The 20,501-nt window shown below is 34.2% G+C and overlaps 1 protein-coding gene across 1 annotated transcript in view; it reads left to right on the top strand.

Annotated features, from left to right (window-relative positions):
* Positions 1 to 20,501, top strand: part of XPR1 (xenotropic and polytropic retrovirus receptor 1) — a 237,692-nt gene that overhangs the window by 148,743 nt on the left and 68,448 nt on the right. The window contains exons 3-6 of the mRNA XM_032862717.1: positions 1,651 to 1,752; positions 12,954 to 13,177; positions 15,787 to 15,936; positions 16,203 to 16,286. Of these exons, the coding sequence (XP_032718608.1) occupies positions 1,651 to 1,752; positions 12,954 to 13,177; positions 15,787 to 15,936; positions 16,203 to 16,286 (560 nt within the window). The remainder of the gene's footprint in view (positions 1 to 1,650; positions 1,753 to 12,953; positions 13,178 to 15,786; positions 15,937 to 16,202; positions 16,287 to 20,501) is intronic.

Genomic DNA, 20,501 nt, shown 5'->3' with positions numbered 1-20,501 from the left:
TTTTTCCTTTAATACAGAAACAAAATAAATATGACCAAGCCTATATTTTGCTTTTGGGTTTTCTTTCCTAACAATACAATAAAGAATAAAATACAAATGAAAAAAAAATGGGTTAAAAGTAGAATGAGATATCACTCTGACATTAAATCAGCTATAGCTAAATGCTATTAAGAGCAGCGTCTGTTACTATGGATCATCTCTAATTCAGGGTCACCTTAAAAGGAAGCTTTGACTTGCTTTATGGTTTCTAAAAATAATTCATAGTCACCTTGGGTAGCTATAGCCTTTAGTGTACCTAAATTATGGAGCTTACATGAGTTGGCCACCCTTTCTGTACTGCAAAATCAGTAGAATCCTGCATTGTGTGTTAAGTTCTAAAGCATAAGTAATAGAGAAGTAGATGTATAAATAAGTCAAGGATTTGTGTAGTGATAATTTTTCTTTACATTTGTGTTATTCAAATTAGATGAATAGATTTGACATGCTTTTTAGAACTTCATTTTAAGTTTTTTCTTAAAGTATCTCTGGTACAAAGAATTAGTATGTACATGTGTGTGTTGCATATTACTCAGGGAAATTCTGTTTCTCTTATTTCGCGATAGATGAATTGTTTAAGGGTTTTGGGGATAGCACTAAGATTTGAAACAGCTGGGAAACATAAAAGGACCTATACTTTTTCTATACATTTGAAGCTTAGATTGCCTCCAGAGATCCAGAAATAGGATAGTTCTAAATTATGATTGGCATCTGGAGTCTAGGCAGATCTCACTTGGAAGAGAAGCATCCCCTTTTAGGCTTGGGGGTTCCTAAAGCCACATCTATCTGTACTTAGGGTGTTCAGTAAATTGACAGCTATGTAACAGAACTCACAAAGTGGATCCAGCCTGCAGAGGCATATATTGATTGGACTACACTGTGTTTTTAAAATATCTAGATTTGTGGCTTGTCCTGCAAATTGGAAGATGTGACAACTTTAACCCATCACCACAGGGCAGCAACTAACTAGATGGACATGTGCTCTCACTTGCCAGACTCTATACCACTCCTTAACCTGAACGTGTCAGTTGCCATTTATCACCATTTATCACTTGTACAATTCCCCATTTGCTCAACTCACTTGTGTTCCTACTCAGCAACTGTAGGCTTAAAATACATAATTTATAATCATTAGTCTACATTTTTTTTCTGTCTCTGGTGCAGCTAAGTGAAAATGAGTAACAATTTATTTAATATAGTAGAAACAATTCATTTTTTTCCAAGAACATATATATTTATGTCTTCATTATCTGTTCCTTTTTTTATTCCCTGAAATATTTACTCTTGCGAAATCCTACTCAATTCAACACCCAACACCTTGACTCTTTTGATCACATCTGTCTATAGTAGTGTCTTCTTCTCCTGAAGTTTTAGAGTATTTATTTTTTTCACCACTATAACTTTATTATAGTAGAGACTTAGAGAGTCTCATTCAGTTAAAAAATGACTGTGTTGCTATGAAGAGCCCTTTCATTAGTCTTTGCTTAATATGGTTCACATTTCATTGTTGTCATTTTGAAGAATAAGGAAGTAGTACCTTTCAACTTTTATTTCCCCAGATTTCTTAATTGGCCTTTGGACATCATATTTAAATACTGTTTTCCTTGCTTTCAGTTACAGATGAGGACACGGTAAAGAGGTATTTTGCCAAGTTTGAAGAAAAATTTTTCCAAACCTGTGAAAAGGAACTTGCCAAAATCAACACATTTTATTCAGGTGAGTAGTTTTTTGGTACAACATGCAGGGAACAGTTTCTGCTGCTGAGGAAAAAAAAATTCTGCCATATCAGTATTTAACCTTCTGATTGTCATTTTTAAATTGGGGCTTGTTTTTCCTCCTATATTGTACTTAGGGATATTTTCTTTAGCTGGGGTAGGAACGCATCTAGTACCTCAATATTTAAGCCTAATACAGTCATTGCCTAGTTTCTTTTGCAGTTGCAAGGATTTGGGAACCTCATTGTGAACAGTACTTTGATGGAGCTTCACTGAAGCCCAGTGCGAAGCTTCGGAAGAGTCAGAAATTTGACTTTATTATTTCAGAGCTAAATTAGACAGTTCCTGCTTATTAATTACATTACTTTGCCTATCCATTGTATGGAATATTTCTTTCTGTCTCTCTAGAGTATTGTCTCCAGAGTGACATCTACAAGATGCTATTGGAGTTGAGAAGAAACTACTAGAACTTCCATTTATTTATATCTGGCCCTTTAAAATTCTGTCATATATGTGTGTGTGTATATATATATATATATAATATAAATATATATATTTATATTTATATTTATATTATCCTACTCCTTTAGTATCTTTTTTTCATCCTACAAAGCTCAGGTTTCTTGACTCATTCATCTATTCCAGTTGTCAAGGCCCCCCCACCAGAATTATTTCCCTCCTCATCAGTTATCTTAACCACTTTGTCCCTTGTGCTTTTTAATCTCCTCACCCTCATTGCCTTGTAATGCTTCTGCCCAGTGAAACTCCAACTGCAGACCAGCCCAGCCTTTTACCTTCTTTATGCCAACCCACATGCTGCTTAGGATAGCTAGGTGAAAAAAAATCACAGCAGAACAAATTTGAACCAGTATAAATTCACCGTTAGATTCTTAACTATGTCCTCAAAGCTTCCCATGGTCCTAATCAGTGCCCTTTTCCATGCTCCAAAGTGGGTTCGTTTTATTTTATTTGCTTTTTAAGTAGGCTTCACACCCAGCGTGGGGCCCAACACAGGGCCCAAACTCATGAACCCACAACCCTGAGATCAAGACCAGAGCTGAGATCAAGAGTCAGATGCTCAAAAGGTTCCCCTCCAAAGTGTTTTTCTAAACCCAACACCATTCTCTTGAATTCTCTGACCCCCCACCAATTTCTCCATCATGCTCATTATACCTCCTTCTTTACAAACAAATAGAAAGGACTTCAGGGGCACTTGTGGTGCAATTGGTTAAGCATGCAACGCTTGGTTTTGGCTCAGGTCCTGATCTTAGGGTCATGGGATCAAGCCCTGCGTCAGACTCTGAACTCAGCACAGAGTCTGCTTGAGTTTCTTTCTCCCTCTCCCCCTGCACACACATACTCTCTCTCTAAAATAAATAAATAAGTCTTCAAAAAAAATTTTTTTTAAAAACTAAAGAACTTCAGCTCCTGTTGGTGTATAATATGTATGCAGATCTATGCCACTCCTCCCCTAAGTACTTGTTGACAGGCTTACCCTTAACTTTTTTTCCTCCAGTCTTTTTAGAAAAGATACCCTTCTTAGTCTCTGGCAAATCTCTACAACTGCTGACCGAATTTTAGCTCCTTAAGACCTTGCTCCAGTAATTATTTCTTCTAAGAATTAGTAAATAAATGCATCATTGAACTCTCTCTTTACTGGTATAGTCTCCTTAGCAAGTCACTCCCTTCTAGCAAAAAAGAATAAGAAAGGAAGCAAATACCTTAATTCTGTGTCCTTCTCATCTTTCGCTTATGACTGGACTTCCTAGGCAAAGAGAGCAATTTATGCAGAGGCATAGAGCTGTGAAAGGACATGGTATATATGCATGTCCTTTACACTACTTTGTAAGCACCTAGAATGCAGAAACAAAATAGAAATATTATTTGAAGCTGCAATTGGTAGATTTTTAGCAAGGGAAAAATGTAACAGAGAAATTGCATTGTGCAAGAACAAAGATAATTTCTGGATAGGAGATAGGAGGAGGAGAGGAACCAGCAGTGTAGATGGAGAAGAGGGCAGCCATGAAGAATGAGAAGAGGAAGCTAAAAGAGGAAGGCATGTGCAGGGGAAGAGTGTTTAGACTGAGAAAGGCCTATAGTATATGACCTAAGGCTGTAAATGCAAAATGTAAAAGGTCAAGTTAATTAGCATTTTTCTTTTGCTATGGTTTTTTAGGGAAGGATCTCTGAGCCCAACTCTGGATAATTTAAATCAGAAAGAGTACATAATGCTTCTTGGTATACAAAGCAGAAGAAATATTTATTCTTAACAATAGATAGATATTTTTAATATGTAGAGTTATAACAAAAACTATATATGAATTGTGACTCATTACACCTAATCAGATATGTGTGTTTTTTGTATGTTTGTATGCATCTATATGTGTGTGTATATGCAATATATTTAAACAATTAAAATTTTTTCATGGAATAATATCCTTACCATGTGTAATATATTCTGTTTTCTATATTTATTTCTGTTTGACTTATAAAATGCTGATTTATGATCCACACAATTGCTTTTATTACCCCATATTGGGTTACAACCCCAGTCTGAAAAATGGTATCTTAGATTTTATGGTTTTTCAAAAATAATCTTAGGGTTTCTACTATTAAAAATTTGGGGGCTAAGATTATAAATGACTTTTTCCTGTTAGTATCGGCAGGGCCAGTTGGGCTTGTCTCTTGATGTCACCACAGAGTAGGTACAAATTGATAATCTTCAGACTAACTTTTTGCCAGGTCAGGAAGTCATAGGTAATATGAAGACATGATTGACAGAAACAGAATTTGGCACTTGTCCTAGACAATATCATTTTTCCCCTTATTTAGCCACCTTCTCCATGGCAGATTGTCTTATAGACTGTAATTCTCAGACACTAGGGCACAGAAAAACTATAAATAATACAGGGGTGAGTTCATCTTATAAACGTACCTCCACCCACTTGTGGAGATACCTCACAAATTATTCAACGGTTGGCTAAAAATGGTCACTTTTAAATGAGATATAGTCTTGATTGAAACTTCTAAATACCCCAAACAAAATGCTATGCAAGCTAAACAAAACAGAATGAATACTACTAAAATATAGATACTAATTTTCATATCAGTTCTTTTGCCTACCAGTTATATTTTGGAGTTTTGAACCTTACTTTTTTTTTTTTAGAAGTTTACCATTTAACTTTTCTAGACCTCCATGTCCTTGCTTGTAAAATGGACAAATTGATTTCCAGCCCTCTTGGGTTCCACCTGTAAGGAGTCAGAACCTATTGTCAGTATTTCACAAAACCTGATATAAGTAATTTTATTGCTTTTTATGTTTTATTACATATTTTTGGCTAATAAGATATAAGCATTTATAGTAATAAAATAATTTGTTTTGCATTTTAAAAAATCATTTATTTTAGAGAGGGGGGAGAGAGAGTGCATGCGCCGGGAGAGAGGGAGAGAATCTGTAAGCAGAAACAACCCCCCCCCACCACCACAATGAGTGCAGAGCCTGGCACAGGGCTTGATCCCAGGACCCATGAATCACCAGCTGAGTCGAAACAAAGAGTCGGATGCTTAACTGACTGAGCCACACAAGTGCCGCAGTAGATTTAATATTTGAAGACCATGGAAGGAAAGGGAAGTGTTTTAAAGGAAGGGTCTCTTTTGATGATAGCATTACTAATCACTGAAGTCTCCTAGGTCTCTTCTAAAATGGCATCAATCCTGAAAGCTATAGTGTTAGCAATCTTTTTTGTGGTCATCAGTAATGTTTTTTTCTATTGGTGATATTAATCACTATGTTACAACATCTTTCTCTTTGCTAGAACCAGTTTGCTTTCTCTCTCCATTCAAAATACTTCGCTTCTAAGCAGTGTCTTTATGTGCCTACATAAAAAAAAAAACTTAGAATATATCCGTTGCTTTTAATATAACACAATTAAAACAGGCAAGGCCTTTTTTTCTTTTTTCTTTTTTCTTTTTTTTCCATTGGAATGTTTTAAATAGCTAGGGGCTTTTTCCTTCATTTCTAAACAATCTCAGGTTTTGTTTTTTGGTTGTTTTTTTTTTAACCTGTCCTAATTTTTTGGCTTCAGTTATTGTGACTTCACAACAGTGTTATGAGCTTTTCCTTTCTTTACGAAAAAAGAGAAAGAGAAGAGCAGGAAAGAAAATTGCAGTAGTGTTATTTATAAGTATATGAATTATGGCAATAGAAACAAATTTCTTGGCTGTAAAATATTTTCAGGCTTTATATATATTGAAGACCAATCGGATAATAGTTACTCAGAACTATTCCTGTTACACTTATTCCTATAATCCTGTTATGTGTTTTTCTTTATTCTTACCAAATTTGAGGGATTGTATATTATACCACTGAGTGTGTATAATAAAACATAAGCATCTTTTTCACTGAAATACTAAATATCATTGTACAAGTGATTATATGAATCTAGTACTCACATAGCTAAATTATGACTTAATGGCTGGTTTAGCTCTTTGTGCGTAAAGACATGGATTAAGTATATATTAATTAGGGTGATCATAGGTCTGTAGTATTGTTTAAAATTCCCATTGTCGTCTTATTTTTTCCTACGTCATGATTCTCTTGAGTTTATTACAACAGAATCCATTACTTAAGAGCTATTGAAGAATGGGGTTTGGGAGGTTGGTTAGGAGAGAAGTAAGGGACATGAATTAAAGCAACCAGACTGGCTTGCTTTCTTGTTAACATATCTGATGAAAATTAAAATTGCAATTATTTATCTACTATCCACAAGGGAAGTTTTTTTAAAGGAAGGTTCCTTTTTGGTGGTAACATTACTAATCCCCAAAGTCTCCTAGTTCCTTTTAAGACTGATCAGATTTTTTTTTCTTTCTAAGACTGATAAGATGGGGTATGTCCCTAGTCATGGCATAATATAGTTGCGGGATGGCATCTTCATAAAAAAAAAAGCTGACTATCATCTAAATTAATGTTTTTTTAAACTATAAGTTATGACCCAATACATGGGTCAGGAAATTAAAATATCTGGGGTCATCATGAGCATTTTAAAAAAATACAAATAGAATATAGTTGAATAGAAAATACCAGATTATATCTAAAATGTTTATTTACCAATTGTATCTATAATTTATGTACAATAAATTGTTTATGTACAACATGATACTTGGTATTTTAGAATTTTGCAAAGTACTATGGAAACTGACATGAAGAAGCATTGACTTTACTTGGAGGAAAAGAAGGGGATTGTGGAAAAGCCCCCAGAAGAAGTAAAACTTAAATTGGATCTTTGAAAATGTGGGGCATTTCCACATGCTCTTGGAGGAGCATTTTGGGGATAACAGTGGTAGAGGACTTGGAGTACAGTATTCCAAGGAAACACCTATCCATATGCATCGTGACATCAAAATACATGACATATTGGGGGTGAGGAGGATTATAGTCTTCTGCGCTGGAGTTAAGAGAGTAAGGATTCAGTTATTATTATAGAAAAAATTGAAGAATATTATGTTTTATTCATATGTGGAGATTTTTGACTTCAGTATTTGAGGTATAACAATTTCAGGTAATAAGAATTCCAGATAAAAGCAGAACAAAAAAATTCATGTAATATAACAAAATTAACTATCCTGAGTCACTTAGGGTTGGTCAATTTTCTTACAAACTTACTTTGTATTTCAAATAACACTGAGGTCCATAATTTGAATTGGCAAGCTTGTGACATTGCAAGATAAGTATACAAAAAATAAATGTATTCTAAAACATCAAGAATTATTCTTCAGTCCCATAACAATATAATAGCTTTGTTATTCTGAAGATTGCTTATAGTTCTGAAATAATTTTTCTAAGGTAAAAAAATATATATATATAAATGAAATGTATATATGAAAACCAAGAAAAGTTTTGTTAACCCTATAGGTCTTTGAGGGACATATAGGTGCTTTGAAAGTTTTTGAGTAGTTATTGGAAATTTTTATCAAATATTTTATTTTCTGAGAACTTATGGCATTAAACATATATTATTAAAGTAATAATTTGTTCTCATTGAGACCCACTTGATTTATTGGCATGAATAGAAATTGAAATTTATTGTCAAAATAGGTTTTCATCAGCATTTATAAAATTACCTAGAAATGTTCATTTTTATTTTTTGTAAGTATATTTATAGATGTTAATTCATAGGCCAAAGTACATTCTTATGTATACTCATTTACCTTTTTCCAGGTTCTGTGCTGCCCCCATGTTTGAGATTTTTAGATACCTGACTCTAGAAAACTGAGCTGTCGTTGAAACATAGTTTGGACACTTGGTGTCAAAAGCAGTGTTTCTCATCCTTTTTACACTTGTTGATAAGTATTAAATGCTTTTGCTAAGTATAAAAATCTCACACCATAACTATTGGGAACATTGAATTTTTTTTTTTCCCCCAAATTACATGCTTTTACTCCCCTCCTACCAACCAGGGATTTTCCCTCACATGCTCTTCTGGATAGCCTAGTCCTTAAGGAAGAAAAGAGTTCAAAAAAAATAGCTGACTACCCCTGGTAATGATTTCTCCTCTATTTTGGTATGGGAACTTGGATTGCTAGAGAAGTTTTTCCTACATATTCATTAAGTCAGTCAGTCATTCAGTAAACATGGGTCGAGCCTACCGTATACAGGTTCTTATAATTACAAAAATGATGATGATGATCCACACAAAAGTTTATAGGTGAATGTTAATAGCATAATTTATATAGTGCAAAAATTAGAAACAATTCAGATGTCTGTCAGCTGATGAATATTTAAACAAAATGTGGTGTATCCACCCAACAAAGTATAATTCAGCAATAAAAGGACCAGCTACTGATATGTGATACATAGTGGATGAACCTCAAAATCATGCTAAGAAGGCAGGCAGATGCAAACGACAGCATACCGTATGACTCCTTTATAAGAGTGTTCAGAAAAGGCAAATGTGTAGAAACAGAGAGCAGATCAGTGGTTACCTGGGGCTGCGAGGTAGGAGTGAGGATTGACAGCCAGTGGCCCTGACAGAAGTGTATGGGATGTTGGAAATGTTCTAAAATTGGATGGTGCTGATGATTGTACAACTCTACAAATTTACTAAAAATTAACAAACTAGGCTTACCATGGGTAAACGCTATGCTATGTTAAGTATACCTGAAAAAGCTATTAAAAATTTTTTCACCATTAAAAAAATGAAGATTTTTTTGCCCTCAGAGAGAAGCCTTGGTTCAGAGAGCTCTCAACAGTCAATGAAACAAACATATAAACAAAGAATTACATTCAGTGTGCTTTGTATGTGTGTTTGTGACCTCATGAGTGTCCAATGGAGGGAGTTTCAGGGTGTGGCTGAGAGTTTTTAGGCAAGAAAGACTTTACATAGAAAACGATATTTGAGATTAGCTTTGTAAAATGAGTAAGGAGTTTGCCAGATGGGGAGATATTTGTTTCCTGACTTACTGCTGTCATGTAGGAAGTAGTGGTTCTTTCTTTCCGTTTTTTGGACTTCTTTCATTTTTAATATCCATAAAAATAATTACAAAATATACGTATTGACAACTGGCTAAGGAAGATAAACAAATAGCAAATTCATATATTAGTCTCTTAATAAGAGTTGATCATTCATATTATTTTCTAGCTTTTGGGTTTGCTAATTACCTAAGGTTTCTAATCAGCAAAGTAATTTCTAGTTGACCTTGGATAAATTATCACATTCTTTCATTAAATATGTGTTTGTATTTGTGTATATTATTTTTTCAAATGGCTTTTAAGTGGTCAGCACATAAATAGTCAAGTTGTTAATAGAACAGAGGTGTTAAATATATCTTTTGTTCTAGGAACATCATGAAAAAATTACACAATCACTAAGTGTACCGTGAACTAAGAAAGAACCAAAAAGTTCTACATTGTTTTTGATCAGAAGGACAATAAGATGAACAATTTTGCAATAGAAATGCTTAACTTCTATAAAAAGAACTTCCAAGATTCATTTTGCCTTTTCAGTGTTAGATTTGAAAATAGGTGAATTGTTCTCTTTCTTATAATATGGAAGACTAGGAAGAAATTCTGAATACCTCTCACTATAAAACAGTAAAATGCTACGTAAAATATGCAAAATTATTAGATACAAAATAAAATATATGGTTAATATAGCTAAAGACCTGAAAAAAAGTATCAAAACCATGCACAAAAAAGAAACTCTCAAAATGGACTTTTTGAAATAACCAATTAGAGGGACATCTGGGTGACTTAGTGTAGTGGGTTAAGTGTCTGCTCAGGTCCTGGGATCTGCTGGCGCCATGCTCCCTGCTCAGAGGAGGGAGTCCACTTCTCCCTCTAACCCCACTTGTGCTCTCTCACTTGCTCTCTCAAATAAATAAAATCTTAAAAATAGCCAATTAGAACTTTTCAAATGAAAATATAATCACTGAAATTAATATCGTAACTACTTAAACCTGTGAATTAGGTAGAGATTAAGAGAAAGTTTATACACTTGAACATAGAGCTGGAGTAGTTACCCAGAATGCAACAAAAAGAGATAGAGAGGAAATATAAGCTATGAAAAGAGCAACAAGTTTAAGAGGCCATAGTTGATATCTGTGATTTGCTTTTTCCACTAGCTGTTTCCTATTTGCTCTGCCCTCAGCCGGAAGCCCAGCTGGCTGGGGTTCTTTACTGGATGGAATGACCCAAACTTGAATTACTGAAGGGTCTGAATCCTTAATAATTCTTTTCTTTGATTTCTATAGTTTTCCATTAACTTTCATTACTTGTCTTGGAAAAACTAGGATTCCAGAGAGTCTCCTGGGTTATGGACACAGTCCTCCTTACTCCTATTGTATATCAAAAACTCACTTTCCCCGTGGTAATTAAGATCAATAACTAACCGGTAAGTAACCTCTTTGCCTACTAGTTCAGTGGTATGATGAGTACAAAATGGCATGACGGCCAGATGGCAGTCTCATGTTCCAGTTCAGTAGAATAATTGTTGTATTCCTCTGAAAGAAGCATTTTCCACTAAGAACTAAACAATAGGCAGAGTTCAAGTTGCAAATCGGAAAGCAAAAATTAAGTGAGTGTTTTTTGGTTATAGTAGGGAGAGGAGCCACTCCCACTTTGATCCCTTGATTCCTAGACTCTGTATTTTGGCTGTGTTTGTAAAAGCACCAATAAATATAATGGTCTTAATACTGCATCCTATAAGACAGAACCCAGTTCTTACAAAGTGTTGTCTCCCAATGTACTTTGTTAAGTCTCTCTTTAGGCCAGCAATTTCTGGGTAGGTGGTAAGACCTTATTATTCCATGGATATCCTTATTGCTTTACAACCTTTCCTGGGAAATGATCAGAAACAAAGCTGTGTAGAATACCATGAAAATGGATAAGGCATTCCTGTCGATAGTGGTGCTAGCCAGGAACATTATGAGCAGGGAATGTACAACCATATCAAGAATACACTTATTCCAAAGAGGACAGATCCCTGCCCCCTACATAAAAGAAGACATCTAATGTATTCAACCTGCCACTAGGTGGCTGACCAGCATTAATAGGGAATGGTGCCATTTCTGGAGCTCCAAGACCATGCAAGTGTCTGTTGCCAGATGAGAAGCTGCATTATAAGTTACATAGCTGCATACCAGGTGCTATAGGCTCTGTTATCTGTTCCAGTGGTGATACCGCATCTAGAAAAATAGCTGCCATCAGAGTGACCACTATGCTATAAATTTACTATTATTCAATTTACTATAAATTTACTATTAAATTTAAATTTACTGTAATCCACAGTCATTTTCCAAGATCCATCTAATTTCTGCACAGACTAAACAGATAAATTAAATGGGGATGTGATAGATATCTTTCAAGTCTCTGGTGATGGCACTAACCTCTGGAGTTCCCCTAGGGATGTGCTTTTGCTTCTTGGTTATTATCTTGATAGGGAGAAGTTCTAGAAACTTCCATTAGTCCTTCTTAAAATAATAGCTCATACCTCTGGGTCACAGTCAATGTGGAGATTTCTACAAGTGATCTGGTGTCTCTACTCCAATTATACATTCTGGAACAGAGAAAGCAATCGTAATGTGAGTCTGGGGACCAACTGGGCTAATATTTCATCTGTCACCTGAACACTATAGACCTCCATTTGACTGCTGAACCAAGTGGCATTTGGAGTCTTCAGAAATTTGAATCAGTTCAGAAGTACACAGTAGGGATAATTCTGGTGGATTCCAAGAACCCTTCCTCCATAGTATGTTCTCTACCTTCTCCCAGTTACTCAATCAAACATCTACCTAGGTGTTGTTATGAAGGGATTTTCGCAGCTGTAATTAAGGTCCCAAATCAGCTGACTTTAAGAATGGGAGATTATCCCAGGTAAGCCTGACCTACTCACATGAGCCCTGAACTATTCCTGAGGAGAGAGATTCAAATCATGAGTGATGGTTGTATAACCATCACCATTATATAATTCTAGAACATTTCCATCACCTCCACAAGACTCCATACCCATTAGCAGTCACTCCCCATTCTTCCTGCCTCCTAGACCCTGGCAACCACTAATCTTTCTGTCTCTGGATTTCCCTGTTCTGGACATTTCATATAAATGGAATAATAATAAGACAATATGCAGCATTTTGTGTCTGGCTTCTTTCACTTACCATGATTTCTTTAAGATTCATTCATGTTGTAGTATGTACCAGTACTTCATTCTTTTTTATGAATTTAGGTTGTATCTTTTTTATGAATTTAGATTGTATTCCACTATTGTGATTACAAATCCATGTATATGTACAAGTTTTTCTGTGAATATATATACCTAAGAGTCAAATTGCTGGATCTTAATGTAACTAACTCTGTGGTTAACTTTTTGAGAATTGACAAACTGTTTTCCAAATTATAATGTGTTGGTACCATTTTGCATTCTCACTTTTGTGGCTTTTTAGATTCTATGTCTTCATCTGTAAAAACAAAGGGTAAACTTGAGGTTTTGCAGGGAGGGAAATGTGGGAGAGAAAGGTAGAATGAAATGTTATATCAAAACACTTTTTTCCTATCCAATACTAAATATTACATGTCACATGTAACATTTTTTTCCTAGAAATTTTAGGGAAACAGACGAGAATAAACAGTAAGAAATCAAAAGTCAGTGAGAACTTTACCATTTTTTTTTATCTTGATGATTTGAAATTGTTTTTTTGTTTTTATAGAAAAGCTTGCAGAGGCTCAGCGCAGGTTTGCTACACTTCAGAATGAGCTTCAGTCATCACTGGATGCACAGAAAGAGAGCACTGGTGTTACTACACTGCGACAGCGCAGGAAGCCAGTCTTCCATTTGTCCCATGAGGAACGTGTCCAACATAGGAATATTAAAGACCTTAAACTGGCCTTCAGCGAGTTCTACCTCAGTCTTATCCTGCTGCAGAACTATCAGGTACTTAGAGTCTTATCCCGGAGAATGGAACCTTCAAATAATTGAGAAGTTTGGAATTAACCTTGAACGATACTAATGGGCCAATCTAAAAAGGGAAATCTTTAGCATGTCATTATTTTTTAGGTTCTTAATGTGATGTCAGATGTTCGTACTGGCTAAAAACCACATATCAAAGGTAGCAAAATGGTGTTATTAAGACTTCTATTTTTGAAGACCAGTTTTCTAAAGCCTTTTGTACAGTATGAACGAGTAACCCTTGATTCAAGGTTTACTTCCTATTTTTAGAGGCATCTCTAGTAGTATGTAGAAATAAGAAATTATATATGTCCATCTAGCCACTGCTGGCTATGTAAGACCTTTACATTCCCCCAAGCCTATAACAAAATTTCCACAAAGCCAATTAGTTAATTTTCCTGAAACTAACACTAATAATATAAAAGATACTAACTTTACAGCTTTGCCACTGAGAATCCTTCTATTGTATTATCCACATACTATAATATAACTATTAAAATCTGTATGGAATTACTGGATCACTCTGTTGTATACCTGAGACTAATATAACACTGTATATTAACTACATTAGAATGAAAATAAAAATTTTTTAAAAAGTAAAAACAATGTCTTCTGAAAGAAATTAGGTCACAACAAGCAAGTATAGAGACTGGATATCTAGGCTATTGTGATGTGTCACTTAACATTTTTAAAATCCAATCTGAAAAGCTGAATTACCATGTACATTAAATTATGGAAATAGAAGGCATTTCTAATTCATTTCTAATCCTTTACATATTTGTTTACATATTTAAATCTATGATGAATTTATTGAAAAACAGATTATTTGTTCAGTAATAAACTTTAAATAGACAGAAGCATCTGATCTTTAAAGAGACCTTATGTACTATTCTTTTTCCATTTTATTATTGTGATTAGTACTGCTAATCAGTGGTTATATAAAACATAAAAAATAAAAGGTTATACAATGAAAGTATTCTAAGGGTAAATATTGGAGTTTTAAAATAAAAAGTCATTATAGTCTTATATCTGCAGTAATCTAAGTTGTTAATGCATGTACTTATTTCCCTCTCTTTCTCTATCATAATTCTACCCTTTTTTGTAATTTAATATATTGTCATTCAAAGAAGAACCCTGTTGGAAAATGATTTTAGAATAGTAAAGTATACAATGGGAAATTCCTTTCCTTTGAAATTTATCTGTAGCTTTACAATTTATATTTAAAAAGAAGTAAAAATACATTTCTTCTTTCTTATAATGCTATAAAACATTAACATTTCATATTTCATTGATTATGCTTGTGTGTTTCAGAGAAATACCCTTGTTAAATTTTTTTTATTAACTTTCCCAGAAGCTTTTGCTTGGGGTCACTATAACAAGCTCCCTGGGAAAACAAAAATAATTGTTAATTATAAAGGTTCTGTTCTATTCTCTATTCTTTAAGGCTGGCTGTTTTGTACGAATATGTATTGAGAGTGAGGAGAATGGAAAATTAATTGAAAGCAGTCTCTAAATCACAATGTATGCACCCCTAGGAAAATTTAATATGATTTCTTAAATTATGAGACAGAAATGATAAACAAACAAATTAGCAAGCAAGCAAAGTCTAATTTGGAGTAAATGCTCAATTTGTTTACTGATAGGGATATGTGATCAATAAATTTGGGAGATCTCTGGTTTAAAGAACCATACAAATCTACAGTTTCTTGCTTTTTTGCATGTAGCAAAGAATAACAATTTGAGAATGTAGAAAAGTATAGTATTTTGATATCGTAGAAATGGAGGAAGAGTGCAAGCTCCTATCCATTATCAGCCAAACCCTGTATGTATGATAAGTGTTACTCTTTTTGCACTCCCATCTCCAAACTGAGAATGGATGGAAGCAAAATGAAATTAAAAGAAACAGATGATCTTCCATTTTCTATGCTGGTTCATACATGCTTGCATAGTAGGGGGGAAATACATAGCAATACCAGTCCTTCAAAAAACAAAGAACTATAAATATATTTAGTGTATGATAAATCCAAAATATTTTTGATTGTATCCTTTTGATCATGAAGCAAAAAAATATAAATTAACCTTTTTGAAGATAATTGAAAGATTTTTCCATAAGAAAATGGAAATAAAAATGTTTTGATTTTAAGACTTCCATTAATTTACTTGAAATAGAAATCATAGGGTTCATAATTTAGGGTTTCTTTTATTACTGATGGCATACTACCTTGAAATAAATAGATGGAATAAGAAAGAAGAATTTTTTTTTTTTTTGGGAGAGAGAAAATTTGGTGGGGAAGGGCAGTAGGAGAAGGAGAGAGAGAGTCTCAAGCCGACTCCTCACTGGGCCTGGAGCCTGATGTGGGGCTCAGTCTCACTACCCTGAGATCAATACCTGAGCTGAAACCAAGAATCAGTTGCTTAACCAACCGACCCAAGGAAGAAGAGTCTTATCCTTTCGGTAGTAAATGCTTATATGAAAGCATTGCCATTTCCCTCAGTACGCAGTCATCAGTCAGCTCATCAATGCATCGTGCTTATTATTTTTCTTCATTTATGGTGGTGGAAATTATAGTAGTTTTTCTCATTTCTTTCTGTAGAATCTGAATTTTACAGGGTTTCGAAAAATCCTCAAAAAGCATGACAAAATCCTGGAAACTTCTCGTGGAGCAGATTGGAGAGTGGCTCATGTTGAAGTGGCCCCATTTTATACATGCAAGAAAATCAACCAGCTCATCTCTGAAACTGAGGTATAGTAATCTCACTTATGTACTACCTATTTTCAGTAGCATTAATGTCTTTTTTTAATGAAATAATTCTTCATCTGTAGTCTCCTTTTGTAATTTGTTGCTAGCTTTGAATACAGTGTTCTTTACTCATGAGTTTTGTCTTTTGCTTTGTCAGTATACATTCACCAAGAAGTTATCAGAATACCATGTATATAAATGGTTCAGAATTATTTATGTATTACTCAAGATTAGTATAACCTGTGTCAAAATTGAATGTGTCTTTCTAGGCTGTAGTGACTAATGAACTTGAAGATGGTGACCGACAAAAAGCTATGAAGCGTTTACGTGTCCCTCCTTTGGGAGCTGCTCAGGTTAGTATTTCTTTCAGTTGTTTGGTTTTGCCTATTTAATCAACACGATCTGTTTAGTTGATAAAACATACTAGTTTCATTACTTTCAAAAATATGTCAGGGGCGCCTGGGTGGTTTGTTTAGTTAAGCGTCCAGCTCATGATTTTGACTTAGATCATGATCTCAGGGTTGTGAGATTGAGCCCCATATCCTGCTTTGTTCGGGTGTGGAGTGTGCTTAAGATTCTCTCTCTCCCTCTCCCTTTGCCTTCCAACCCTGCTCTCTCTCCTTAAAAAAAAAAATAAAAAGAAAAGAAACAGCCAAATTTTAAAAGTAGTTATTACTGTTGTTATTTTGTTTTTAAAAAATTTCATGCCAGGTCTTACTTCATGATGAATTGTAGTGTCTTCCCACCTTTCTCTTCTTACGCTATATTCCTTCTCTTGTGACATGCTAACTTCTTGGCCTCCCCAAATTATAAAGATGAGATACTTATTTCATGTTATAGTCACCAAATGATTGTGATTAGGTATTTAATGATATGGGGTGGGAAGATTCAAGTATGCTGGGCTACTACAAAACTTCATCCAAAATGCCACAGTTACATTAAAAAAAAAAAAAACACTATTAAGTGACATCTACACAGTAATTATACTAGAAACGTTAAGGCAACATATTCAGTTTCATAAAATAAGTCTCAGTTAACTTAAAAGGATTTAAATCATAGAATAAATTCTCTGAGCACAGTGGAATGGAAATCAATAACAAAAAGAGCTTCCTTATCCTAATAAAAGGCATGTATGAAAAAACCTATAACTAATATCATACTTAATAGTGAAACTCTGAATACCTTCTCCCTAACTAGGGACAAAAAAAGGATATTCATTCTAACCACTTTTATTCAACATTGTACCACAGATTCTAGCCAGTGCATTAGGGTAGGAAAAAGAAATAAAAGGCATTCAGGTTAGAAACAACTAAAACTCTGGTGGAGGTTTTGCTGATGACATGCTAACTTATATAGAAAAATCCAGTGAATTATTAGAATAGCTACAGAACTAATAAGTGAGTTTAACACGGTTGCAGACTATAAGGCCATAAATAAAGTAAACTGCACTTCTATGTGCCATTCAGAACAATTTAAAAAAAAAATGGGTGTCTAGGTGGCTCAGGTCATGATTCTGGAGTCCCAGGATTGAGTCCCACATCAGGCTCCCTGCTCAGCAGGTAGTCTGCTTCTCCCTCTGCGCTTTACCCTGCTTGTGCTCTGTATTGCTCTTTCTCTCTCTCTCTCAAATAAATTAAAAAAATATTAAAAAAATATATATTTTTTAATTTCTTTTTTTTTTAAGGATTTTATTTATTTACTTTGACAGAGAGAGAACATAAGCAGGGGGAGCAGCAGAGGAAGGGAGAGAAGCAGGCTTCCTGCTGACCAGGGAGCCTGGTGCAGGACTCAATCCCAGAACCCTGGGATCATGACCTGAGCCAAAGGCAGACACCTAACCAACTGAGCTACTCAGGCACTCCAAAATAAAACATTTTTAAATGCTATTCATAATTAAAATATGTAGGGATAGATCTGACAAAAGATGTATAAGATCTTTACATTGAAAATTATAAAATATTGCTGAGAGAAATTAAAAGAGACAGATGCATGAGAGATACATCATATTCATGGGTTAGAAAACCCAGAACTTCAAAGTTATCATTTCTTCCTAAATTGATCCATAGATAGAATACAGTCTAGCTCAAAATCTCAACAGGGCTTTATATTTATTATACATGTTTATAATGGTTAGCAAATTTAAAAATTTATATAGAGTTAAAAAGGACCAAGAAAAAACAAAAAAACTTTGCAACAACTTACTTGAAAGATTGACACTACCTTGTATCAAACTTACTAAAACTACAGTAATCAAGACAGTGTGATATTAATGTCAAGAAAAGTAATAGATGAGTGAAACAGAATAAAAAGTCCAAAAGTAGACCAATAAATATATGGTCAATTAATTTAATGTAAAGACAGTTCAGGGAAAAAGAAAGTCTTTTCAACAAATGGTGCTGGAGCAATTGACTTCCATGTGCAAAGAAAAGAAAACAACTTCCACACATCTTTCACATCATACACAAAATTAATTTTAGGTATACCGTAGACTTAAGTGAAAACCTAAAGGTACACATTTTTGAAGAAAATACAGGAAAAAGTCCATCATGAAGACTGGTTTATGCAAAGATTTCTAAGAAATAAAACCAAATACTCCTCATCAAAATTTAGAACTTCTGCTCTTCAGAAAACAATATTAAGAGGGTGAAAAGAAAAGCAACAGACTAGGAAAGAAATAGAACAGATAAAATATATAAATATAAGAACTTCAGTACTCAAAAATAAGAAAACAACCAGCTTAAAAGTGGGCAAGAGATCTAAACAATCAAAGAGGTATGTGTAGCAAGTAAGCATGTGAATAGATGTTCAGTATCATTAGTCATAGGGAAATGCAAATTAAAACCATAGTGAGGTAACGTATACCTATTAGAATGACTAAAAACATAGACACTAAATGTTGGAGGAGCAAAGCTCTGATATCTCATATGCTGCTAGTGGAAAGTAAAATCATACAACCATATTGGAAAACAGTTTAGCAGTTTCTTATAAATTAAACCTTCACCTACCATATGATCTAGCCATTATACTTATAGGTATTAACCCAAGACAAATGCAAGTGTGTTTTCATATAAAGATGTGTACATAGGGGACTCAGGCAGTAGAGCATTCAATTCTTGTTCTCAGGGTCATGAGTTTGAGCCCCATGTTGGACATAGAGCTTTCTTTAAAATAAATAAATTGATAAAGTCCTTTAAAAAAATCTTTCACGAAATGTTTTAAAGCAGCTTTATTCATAATAGCCTAAACCTGGAAAAAGATCATATCTATCAATAAGTGAATGGGCAAACAGTAATGGTATATCCATACAATGGCATAATACTCAGCAATAAAAAGGAATAAACATTGATACATGGGGGGGGCGCCTGGGTGGCTCAGTGGATTAAGCCTCTGCCTTCAGCTCAGGTCATGATCTCATGATCCTGGGATCAAGCCCTGCATCCGGCTCTCTGCTCAGCAGGGAGCCTGCTTTCCCTCCCTCTCTGCCTGCCTCTCTGCCTACTTGTGATCTCTGTCTGTCAAATAAATAAATAAAATCTTTAAAAAACAAAAACAAAAACATTGATGTACGGAACAATATGGGTGCATCTTAAAATAATTACACTGAGGGAAAGAAACCAGACCAAAAGAGTATATACTATATGATGCTGTTTACCTAAAACTCTGAAAAATGCAAACTCTATAATGACAGCAGATCCATGGTTTTCTGGGAGGTGGAATAGGGAGTGGTGAGCAGAAAAGTGTTACAGAAGGGCATAAGGAATCTCTTGTGAGGGGCAATAGATAAGTTCATTCTCTTGATTATGGTAATAATTTCCTAAGTGTTTAACATATATCAAAACATCAAATTGTATGCTCTAAATATGTGCAGTTTAGTGTGAGTTATATTTAGTAAAACTATTAAAAATAAGAAAATCTTGAAAAATTAAAGTATTTCTAAATGCAAAAAGAACTGGTGAAGCTGAGAAAACATGGGAATGGTTATCCTTGGTGAGGAGGAAAGGTTTATGGATCTGGAAAGGGTAGGAACTTCAAAGGTAATAGAAATGTTCTGTTTCTGATGATGGGTGATAGGTATAGGAACACTTTATTATTCAGTTCCTAATAGTTCAAATACATTATATGTATTCTTTTATATATGATAAATTACACAATTTTTTAAACTAGAAAAAATTTTTTTGAAAATGCAAATGACTTTCTTCCCTCTGGATGCATTCAATCTTTAACAATTCAGGTACCTGTTACTGGATAATTTGTAGGTCAGAGAGAATCTCAATGCTTTTTTTCATTTAAAGGTTTTTGGAAAACATTTAAACTATCTTAAATGTAGCATTTAAGATATTATACCTTTAACAACAATAGAAGTTCTTTATAATATTCATAGCAAATATTTAATCCCACAATATTTTCTCTCTCCTGTTTCTCATACCTTTATGTTTAAAATATCAGAATACTTTCCTTTATATTAGAAAACACTTTACTTCCTTTTATCATTTTCTAAATATAAACCTACCATAAAGTAGAGAAAAATATTTTTTGAACCTACATGCTCTGGAGATTCTGATATTCCA

This window comes from Lontra canadensis, unplaced genomic scaffold, assembly GCF_010015895.1.
Source record: "Lontra canadensis isolate GAN:19392208 unplaced genomic scaffold, GSC_riverotter_1.0 scaffold24, whole genome shotgun sequence".
Classification (NCBI taxonomy): Eukaryota; Metazoa; Chordata; class Mammalia; order Carnivora; family Mustelidae; genus Lontra; species Lontra canadensis.
This window is presented reverse-complemented; position numbering and strand designations above follow the sequence as displayed.